The 10960-nt window shown below is 44.8% G+C and overlaps 1 protein-coding gene across 1 annotated transcript in view; it reads right to left on the reverse strand.

The window, feature by feature from the left end:
• B4GALNT2 (beta-1,4-N-acetyl-galactosaminyltransferase 2) overlaps window positions 1–10682 on the reverse strand; it is a 32319-nt gene extending 21637 nt beyond the window's left edge. The window contains exons 1-3 of the mRNA XM_036269059.1: window positions 10630–10682; window positions 2178–2375; window positions 1514–1645 (exon numbers count right to left, since the gene is read on the reverse strand). Of these exons, the coding sequence (XP_036124952.1) occupies window positions 1514–1645; window positions 2178–2375; window positions 10630–10643 (344 nt within the window). The 5' untranslated portion in view covers window positions 10644–10682. The remainder of the gene's footprint in view (window positions 1–1513; window positions 1646–2177; window positions 2376–10629) is intronic.
• Window positions 10683–10960: the final 278 nt, after the last annotated feature.

The raw sequence follows: 10960 nt of genomic DNA on the forward strand, positions 1-10960 counted from the left end.
AAATTCTCAGCCTGGTTATCCTATCCTTCCCACAAACTCTCTTTTGACATAAGCCAGACAAAATCGATTTTGTTCTTTTCAATCAATAATCCTGGCCAAGCCCTGGCCAGTTTGGCTCAGTAGTTAGAGCATCGGCCAGTGGACCAGAGAGTCCAGGGTTTGGTTCCCTCTAGGGGCGTGTGGCAACCACTCGATGTGTCTCTTTCACATCGATGTTTCTCTCTCTTCCTCCCTCTCTCCCTTCTGCTCTATCTGAAGGTAAATGCTAAAATGTCCTCAGGTGAGGATTAAATAAATAAATTTAAAAAAATAATAATCCTGGTCAATATACCCCAAGTGTTTTTTTTGGGGGGGGGGTGTTTTTTTAATCCTCATCGGAGGACATTTTTCCATTTTTTGTTCAAATAGAGTGGGAGGGCCCTGGCCGGTTTGGCTCAGCGGTTAGAGCGTCGGCCTGCGGTCCAGAGAGACCCGGGTTCGGTTCCCGCTAAGGGCGCGTACCTCAGTTGCAGTTTGTCCCTGGCCCTGGCTGGTCGTGCGGGTGGCAGCCACTCGATGTGTCCCTTTCACGCCGATGTTTCTCTCTCTCTCTCTCTCTCCCCCCTCCCACTCTATCTGAACAAAGTATCAAAAAATGCAAAAAATGTCCTCGGGTGAGGACTAAAAAAAAAGAAGCAGATAAGTGGGAGGGAGAGAGAGAGAAAAAAAAAAAAACCCATCAGCGTGAAAGGGACACATCGAGTGGTTGCCACCCACAGTACCAACCAGGGCCGGGGACAAACTGCAACCGAGGTACGCGCCCTTAGCGGGAACCGAACCCGGGTCTCTCCGGACCGCAGGCCGACGCTCTAATCGCTGAGCCAAACCGGCCAGGGTACCCCAAGTGTTTTAACTGTGGACCTTGCACACAGCAGTGGGACAGTATGTTCTCAATATAAATGTAATAGTGCAACTCGGTGAGACTACAAAGTCACCTGCTATGACAGCCTGGGTGCATGGAGGCTGTGCCATAACACCACACTGACATTTCAAACTACCTTCATTCTTTTGCTTCTTTATTTTTTTATTTTTATTCAATTTTTTTTCTTTATTGATGTTATAGAGAGAGGAAGGGAGAGAGATAGAGAGATAGAAACATCGATGAGAGAGAACATTGACTGGCACCTCCTGCCTGCCCCCCACTGAGGATCAGGCCCACAACCTGGGCATGTGCCCTGACCGGGAACTGAACCAGTGACCTCTTGGTGCATGGGTCGATGCTCAACCAATGAGCCACACCAGCTGGGCTTCTTCTTCTTTATTATGAAATGTTTTATGGATGCAAAATTGATAAATCTTCATTTAAGGGCTATTTCTTCAGTTCTCTTTCCTTGGTTTATTCCTAATAGTTCCTCCCAGGGACCCTGCAAGAAGGAGAGCTTCTTCCTTCTGTCTTCAAATCCATGCCCTCAGGACAAAGCAGAGAGAGCTTTTGCTCTTCCCCAGGCCTCGAGAGCCCTCGCGTGTACATTACCTCCTCTGAAAGTGTTCAAATTCAGCCCGTCTCCTTGCTTCCACCGCAGGGAGGTCTGTCCGGGCATAAGCATCCTGAAAGTTGTAGCCCTGATGTTTGGTTTCACATTGGCACTGATTTTTCGGGAACAGCCTAAAACAAGCAAGAGGACTGTAACGTTATTGGGTGGGTGGGTGGGTGAGAGAACCTGAGGCCTCATCCTGCGTGAGAATTTCCTTTCTCAGACCCGCTGTCCTAGTTAGGCTGAGACTCTGGAATCTCAGCAGTGGCCCCTGACAGAGACGAAGGCAGGGGAGGGAGGGGGAAGGGAAGAAGGCCCCCTTCTCTTGAATTCCCCTCTGCACCAAACTTCTTTCAACTTGAGAGTCACAGGGATGCCAGTGGCATCTCAGCGCCACCAGAAGAGGAGGCAGGAGGGTCAAAAAGGAGGCAGTTAAATGGGCTCTTCAAAGTTTTAAGGGCCTTTGCTGAGTGTTGCAGAGAACAGAGACTACTCTGGAGACCAAGCCCTTTCCTGGTCCCACAGTTGGGAATCATTTAGCAACACAGTTCAGGAAGGTAGAGAATCATCTATAAAATGGGCACAGTAGAGCACAGCCAACCATGGGAGGAGCAAGGGAGCTGTCCGCCTGCGATGGAAGAGAGAGAACGTGAGGTATCTCACCAGACTTCACTGTAGGTAAAGAGGGTCCTGAGGCGCTCCTCAGGTAGAAGCTTTGGCATCAGGTCAGCCAGAGCAGGACGAGGAAGTTCGAGTTGGAGGCTGAACTTTTCATGAAGGTACATACTTCTGAACGTAAATAAAACCATGCCAAATCCTATGACTAACGCAGACATCTTAAGGAAACACAGAAATCTAGTGCTGTTGGGGCACAAAAAAAAAAAAAGCAAATTTCATTAAAATCTTTATTTTCTTTCTTTATTTTTTTTATTCCTCACCTGAGGATATTTTTCCTTTTATCATCAGACAGAGTGAGAGGGAGGGAGAGAGAGACAGAGAGAAACATTGATGTGATAGAGCTACATTCACTGGTTGCCTCCCGCACAACCCAATCAGGGCTGGGGATGAACCACGGAGGTATGTGCCCTTGACCCGAATTGAACCTGCAACTCATTGGTCCACGGGCCGATACTCTAACCGCTGACCCAAACTGGCCAGGGCTGATGCATAATTTTTTACAGATGAAATAATTGCATATTGGAAAACTAGAATGTATTAAATGAGAAACTATTAGAATTAGTAACATTTTACTAGAGTAGCTAGTTATGAAATAAACATTTTTAAAACTAATCATTAGTGTTATCATCTTATGACCACTTACTATGTTCTAATCATCTGCCAAGAGCTTTGTGTACATCATCTCATTTAATACTCACAACAACATAATGACAGAGGTTCCATTATTGCTACCAATTAACAGATAAGTTAGCTAGACTTAGAGAGAAAAAGTAAATTGCTCAGTTGATGAACAATGGATGCAGGATTCAAAATCATGCTACTACACAGTTTTCTATAAGCCAACAATGAGTCAAAATATAACAAAAAAAAGAGACCTAATTTGAATGAGCAACACAGAAGGACAGAACACCCAGGCAGCAGAAACTTAAGAAGAAACGTGTGGGACCTATGTAGCAGACAGACCATTAAGGTAACTTTGAGCCCGGTCTTCTGGTCCTACTGGACACTCAGCAAAAGGTTCTTGCTGCCCTGGCCGGTTTGGCTCAGCGGTTGGAGCATCAGCCTGCGGACCAGAGAGTCCCATGTTTGGTTCCTGCTAGGGGCATGTACCAAAAAAAAAAAAAGATTCTTGCTATTCAGCATTTAAAATGTGCCTGGCTGGTGTAGCTCGCTGGTTGAGCGTTGACCCATGCACCAAAAGGTTACCAGTTCAATTCCCAGTCAGGGCACATGCCCAGGTTGTGGGCCAAATCCCCAGTGAGGGGCACGCAGGAGGCGGTTAATCAATGTTCTCTCTCATCGATGTTTCTATCTCTCACTCCCTCTCCCTTCTTCTCTCTCTAAAATCAATAAAGGAAAAAAAAAGTGCTCCTGTTTGTATCACTGGCCTTACCTGAAATCATGCAGTCTTCAGTTCTAAGTCTTCTTTTTTTACTACTACTACTAAAGAACAAAATTACTATAAAGTTACAGTTATTAAAAGCATGATACTGCCCTGGCCAGTTGGGCTCAGCAGTTAGAGCGTTGGCCCGTGGACCAGAGAGTCCTGGGTTCGGGTCCCACTAAGGGCACGTACCTCAGTTGCAGTTTGTCCCCAGCCCCAGTTGGGGTCATGTGGGTGGCAACCACTTGATATGTCTCTCTCACGTTGATGTTTCTCTCTCTCTCTTCCTCCCTCTCTCCCTCCCGCTCTATCTGAAAAATAAATAAATAAATAAATAAAAGCATGATACTGATTCAGGAATAAGCAAATAAGTGGGTGGAATAAACAAACAAAAAAAACCACAAGTATATGTGAAATGTATACTACTTTGTTACATATTTCTGTAACATCTGATTTCCTAAAATGGTATTCAGAAAATGATAGATATATTTGAAGTAGTCAAGTTACAGAAACACTGGCAGAAAATAGACCTTTACTTACGCTCAGTCAAGTCTGACCATCTGAACAGACCCGTCTCAGCTTGGAGTTCTTTCCATCAAACCTGGTTCCAGCGAGGGACAGCATTTTAATGCCAACGTTAATAGGAAGTGTGTGGTTAGAGATTGCCAATAAAATGTTCAACAGCTGAATTTTTATCAGATAGCGACAAATGTTCTGCACTGTTGAAATTGCACTGCTTTTGTGCTTAAGTGGGGATGTTAAAATTATAATTGTATGCGTCTGTTATTCTGGTTGGACCATATTTGAGAAAAATTCAAGAAAGCCAAAATCCAATGTATTAAGTCAGTGAGAAATGAGCCAGTCATCTGTATCGGCTGATGGCAACTTGACCCTTCCAGCCAGGTGCAGCTGTTTAACCCTGCCAAGCAGTTCTCCTGTTCCACATACAGAGCTTTGGTGGGACCAGGCAGAGACTATAGGGCAGTCTTGTACTGAGTCAGAGGATGGTGCTCCTCATTGCCCTGAGGGACTCCTGTATCCCAGCAGGGACGGTCCTGATGTCAAGCTCTCTCTGCAAACCATGGAAGCCAGTTAGCCAGTAGCCTCATTTTTCTGTTGCCTAAAAAGGTAGTCTCATGATTTCTGTGGGCTTTATCTTTGTGTACACATCTGAACTTTTTAAAATGTCTGCACGGTGAAAATCAACACTGAAATTAAAATGGTAATACTGGACTTCTAGGAGAACAAAGGTTCGATCTTAATCCAGTTATGAGATAAACATCTGAGGTGAACACATGGGAAGAATATTTGTTCTCATAAGTTAAGAATATTAAAATTAAAAATAGCATTTTTTACCTATTAATAACCAAAAAGGTTTGATGAGGTCATGGGCAAAAGTGATATATCCATACTGCTTTTGGATATTCCAGTCAGGAATTTTGGTTGCAAGTAACAGAAACCCATTCAAATGATATATATAAAGACTATGAATTGTGCCCTGGCCAGTTTGGCTCAGCGGTTAGAGCTTAAGCCTGCCATCCACAGAGATCTGGGTTCGGTTCCCGCTAAGGGCATGTACCTTGGCTGCAGTTTGTCCCTGGCCCTGGTTGGGTTGTGTGGGTGGTGGCCACTCGATGTGATCACATCGATGTTTCTCTCTCTTCCTCTCTCCTTCCTGCTCTATCTGAATAAAAAATGGAAAAATGTCCTCAGGTGAGGATAAAAAAAAAAAAAAAGACTATGAATTGTTTCACAATACTAAGAGTACAAATCATGTCGCCTTTCCTTATATTTTTTTCTTTATTGATTTTATATATTAAATTTTTTTTTATTGATTTTAGAGAGAGAGATAGAAACACCGATGAGAGAACATCGATAGGGCCGCCTCCTGCACGTCCCCCACTGGGGATCGGGCCCACAACTTGGGCATATGCCATGATGGGGAATCAAACAGGTGACCTCTTGTTGTATGGGTTGATGCTCAACCACTAAGCCACACCGGCCAAGTGATTTGATTTTATTTTTTATATATTTTTTATTGATTTTTTAGAGAGAAACATCCATCGGCTGCCTCCTGCATGTCCCTACTGGGGATCGAGCCTGCAACCCGGGCATGTGCTGTGCCGGGGAATCGAATCAGGACCTCTCAGTCCATGGGAGGGTGCTCAATCCACTGAGCCACACCGGCCAGCCTTCTTTACTGATTTTAGAGAGAGAGATAAAAACATCTATGAGAGAGAACATTGATCTGCTGCCTCCTGCATGACCTCCACTGGGGGTCAGCCCACAACCTGGGCATGTGCCCTGACCAGGAATCCAAATAGCAACCTCTTGGTGCATGGGTCCATGCTCAGCCACTGAGCCACACTGGCCAGGCTCACCTTTCTTTAAACTAAATTAAAATAAGCTATACTCCACTGTTACTTTGGTGGAAGGTCCCAAAACAGTCTCCTGGAACATCCACCTCCTATACTAGCTCATCTAAGAGCCTTAGGGACAAAAAGGACTTCTGCCTCCAATAATAGTGGACTGGGCAATTTAGATCTACTTTCCCACTGAGGACATAGAAAAGCTGGACCTGAAAAAAATCTGCTGGATAAGATCAGAGAGCTGCCAACATAATGAACTACTGGGATAGGATTCAAGAGATTAACAGAGGCGAAGGGTGGGGACTACTTTTCTTCTGGATGTGTTTGCTTCTTCCTGAGGGGGGCAGCACAGAGGCTAAGCGTGTTTTACTCAGCCTCCTGGGGCTAGAGGAATAAATATTAGAGTTCAATCCACCATGGGTAGAGGTAGGAGTGGGAGTTTCTGGTGAATCCGCCTTCCTTTACATTGGAATTCTGAATGGGCTGTCGCACCTTGGAGAAGGGGGAACCAGAATCAGATACACTCTCCCAGGCATGGCCACTAAGAGTCTATCTCTCTCTCTCTTTTTAATTTATCTTTATTGTTGAAAGTATTACAGATGTTCCTCCCCCTTTTCCCCCCATCGACCCCCTCCATCCCCCACCATCCCCCCCAGGCCTTCACCAAACTATTGTCTATGTCCTTGGGTTATGCTTATATGCATAAACGTTCTTTGGTTAATCTTTTCCCACCCCCTCCTCCCCCAGCTAGGTTTCTCGTGAAGTGAGAATTGAAGTGAATTGAATTCATCTCTTGAAGTGAACAGAGCCAAACAGAAATCATCTCTGGGGCAAGTTATCATACATATCAGATTACCTGCACAAACTATTTTGTAAAGATCATGTTTGTAAAGGCACATTCTGAGACAGGATAGCATTTTTTTTTTTTTAATAAGGAAATTAAAACAACAAAAATGCAAGGCTGCCTGGCCAGTGTGGCTCAGGGTTGAGTGTAGACCCATGCACCAAGAGGTCACCAGTTTAATTCCCGGTCAGGACACATGCCCAGGTTGTGGGCCCAGTCCCCAGTGGGGGGCATGCAGGAGGCCTCAAAATATATAAAGCAAAAACATTAAAAGAATTACAAGGAGAAATAGACAAACCCATAATCAACAAACTTGATATAAATGGACATAAATAGAACACTGCATGTAATGACTGCAAAATACACATTTTTTTCAAACATAGAAAGAACATACACAATAATTGAACAAATTCTGGGTCATAAAACAAGTGTTCAGCCCTGGCCGGTTTGGCTTAGAGGTTAGAGCTTCGGCCCGTGGACCAGAGAGACCTGGGTTCGGTTCCCACTAAGAGCATGTACTTCAGTTACAGTTTGTCCCCGGCCCCAGCTGGGGTCGTGTGGGTGGCAACCACTCGATGTGTCTCTCTCACATCGATGTTTCTCTTTCTCTCTTCCTCCCTTTCTCCCCCCTGCTCTATCTGAAGATAAGTGCAAAAATGTCCTCGGGTGAGGATAAAAAAAAAAGTGTCCAAAATTTTGAAGAATTTAAATAACACAGAGTTGCCCTGGCCGGTTTGGTTCAGCGGTTGGAGCGTCGGCCTGCGGTACAGAGAGACCCGGGTTCGGTTCCCGCTAAGGGCATGTACCTCGGTTGCAGTTTGTCCCCGGCCCTGGTTGGTCGTGCGGGTGGCAGCCACTCGATGTGTCCCTTCACATCGATGTTTCTCTCTCTCTCTCTCCCTCCCACTCTATCTGAACAAAAAATGGAAAGAAAAAAAAAATGTCCTCGGGTGAGGATAAAAAAATAAATAACACAGAGTATATTTCTGCCCCCCCCCCCATCCAATTAAGCTAGCAGTGAACAACAAAGATATAACAAGGAAATCCCTGTTTTTGGAAATTCAGAAATATACTTCTAAGTCAAAGATTAAATCATAATGGAAATTAGATACTAGTTTGTCCTAAGTGATAATAAAAATGTCATATGTCAAAACCTTTGGGAAGCAGCCAAAAAGCAAAACTTAGAAATATATTATGGTATTGGCCAGTGTGGTTCAGTGGTTGAACATCAACCCATGCACCAAGAGGTCGCCAGTTCGATTCCTGGTCAGGACACATGCCCAGGTTGTGGGACTGATCCCCAGTGGGGGGCATGCAGGAGGCAGCCAATTGATGTTTTTATCTCTCTTCCTCTCACTTCCTCTCTCTCTCTAAAATATCAATAAAGGAAATAAATAAATAAATATTTTTTTAAAGAAATATGTTATGGCAAAACTTTGATAAATCCCCAATTACCTGCTGGTCTCAACCCTTCGTTTTGTCAACCATTTCCTTAAAAACACACTGAGCTGACACTCTGGTCCACTGGCATAGAGCAGGTACCTGGGTTGCAGCTTAGATCCCCAGCCCCTTTCCGGGTGCGTGGGGGAGGCAAGAATCAGTGGATGTTTCTCTCCCTCCCTCCCTTCCACTCTCTTTAAAAAGGTCAATTAAAAAAATATCCTTGAATGAGGATTAGCCAAAAAAAAAAAAAAAAAAAGACACTAGCCTTCATAAAACTGGCATTTTATTTTTATAAACTGAATTGAAAGAGAGAGAGAAATCAATTGTTTGCCTTCCCATGCCCTAACAGAGGATCGAACCCACAACCTGGGTATGTGCCCAGACCAGAAATCGAACCAGGACCTTTCAGTCCATGGGACAATGCTCAATCCACTGAGCCACACTAGCCAGGCTATTTTTTATTGTCTTAAAATGAAGAAAGAAAACAAGAAAATAATTATTACTATTACTGTAGATAATTCTGTTCTATAGAGGAAAGAGTTTAAAAATGATCAGCTGATGATGCTAAAATCGTTACTTCTCCAGGAGATAGGGACAGTTTTATTCCCAGCACCTAGTACAATGTCTAGCACATAGTTGGGTTATCAAATATTCATTGAATGAAATATTATGAATAAAATCCCCCACACAATAAAAAAGCATTGGCTTTAGCCTCAAATACAGCTGAATTTCAATCTGCTTTATCCAGTGTATTCCTCAGGAAACTTCCTCAATTTCCACAATTGTAGAGTGGATATAGTTAAGGGTACTTTCTTTATTGTATCTTATTTATTTATTTATTTATTTATTTATTTATTTATTTATTTATTTAGGTACGTGCCCCTAGCGGTAACGGAAACCGGGACTCTCTGGTCCGCAGGCCGATGCTCCAACCGCTGAGCCAAACTGGCCAAGGCTAGAGTACGTTCTTTAAAAGGTGCTGCTGTGAGCGCTGTTCGGACAATCTAGAACAGGAACTATGCATAACAAATAAGTGCCGAATAGCGTATGAAAGGAAATGAATTTACCAACTACTATTTACTGAGTCATTTGCATAGCGCGACTAAATCATTTCCCGGTGGGTAGGGTGCTCTTCCTCCTTTGTATACTATTTCAATGCTTATAGAATATCTCATGAACGCATTTTTGCATTTCAAGAGATGACTTTTTGTCAGTGTTAAATGATTGCTTTACTTTTGAAAAATACAAAGAAAAGAAACTATTCTCCATTAGTTATTATGCTACCCTATCTTAGAAGGACATAATTAGAAGTACCCATTTCAAAATCAGACATTTTTAATGAAAAATAAAACTTGGAATCAAAGGAAAGTTTAAAGGAGAGAGAAACTTTAGTTCCGCCAAGGTCACACCAGCCAGCAGCAGCCTTAAGATGGTAGAGATATAAAGTTAGCGAGCAAAATCAGTGAAAACCCAGACCTTCGTGTATGGTTGCAGCAGTCCAATTGTGCAGAGCAAATCAAGTTTGCCAAGCACTAGCCTGCTTTAAATTCATTGGCACCTGTTTCTATCATGGTGCCAAGATTCCTGGGTCACCCAGTAAGGAACGGGGGATGAGGGGCTTTTGAGGAAGGAATTGCTGGAAAGAAAGCCTTAGCCAGGGACCTTCGATGGGTACAAAGTATGCTTCCTTATAATGCTCATAAATGTTTTCATGAGATGACTTCCTTGTCAGTGCTAAATGATTGTTCTAGTCTTGAAAAAGACAAAGGAAATAAACTTTGGGGATAAAAAGGCACAAATGTATTTCTGATCCTTCTAAGTAGTTTATAAACATTAAGGTGGACCTCCAAGTCTCCTTTCTCCCATTAACTACTATGCTACTCCTTAGGCTCTTTAGTGCCCCAGGACAATAGAGACGTTCACTCTGTGGTGAGGGTGTATGCACCTGAAAACCGACTTTCCAAAATCCTACCTGCTCGGGTGTTTTCTGAGGCCGCGGAAGGGACGCAACCTCAGCTCTTCGACGGCCCAGAGCCCGCGGCCCTCGCGCAGGGACCCACGTCCACGTGGCGATCGGTCCCGGGCGCAGGAAAGAGGCCCCAGCCCTGGGTCAGAGCCTCCGGGCTCCAACGAGAGACCCGAATCCTGCGCTCCAAAGACCCCATTCTACATTCCCAGTCGAATTTTCAAACTGGAAAACCAGTGTTCCCTGGGGCACAGCAACAGCGTCCCCGGGCGTCATCCCCTTCCCGCTGTCCCCACCTAGGTGGGGAAGGGGGAGCCGGTTTGACTGAATTTGGAGACCAACCATCACCTCCCGGCCCTGGATGCTCTCCGAGGGCTCGCGGGGCTGGCCATGTGTGACCCTCCACTTTTCGGTGCTCCGGTGACACTCACCCACACAAGGTCATTCTGAATCTCTCCACCTCGTAGGACCAAGCTGGTCGATCCTGGCCGGGCAACCACTCCACCAACTGCCCCGCCCTGGGCAAATTGGGAGCTGGGCAGGTGGAGGAGGCGTGAGAACTTAGACGAGTCCTCGTGTCTCACGTCACCACCAACCCCCGCCCACCTCCTGGGTTTTTCATCCCAACACCTGCACCGTCGTTTGGGGACGACCAAACCTCACAGCGAACAGACCAGCAACAGGCCCACGCTCTGGAGAGCTGAAAAGGGTAATGACCACAGCCCCTGTTTAGGATACTAGGTCCCGGCTCGGCACTAAACG

This window comes from Molossus molossus, unplaced genomic scaffold (assembly GCF_014108415.1).
Source record: "Molossus molossus isolate mMolMol1 unplaced genomic scaffold, mMolMol1.p scaffold_m16_p_19, whole genome shotgun sequence".
NCBI lineage: Eukaryota > Metazoa > Chordata > Mammalia > Chiroptera > Molossidae > Molossus > Molossus molossus.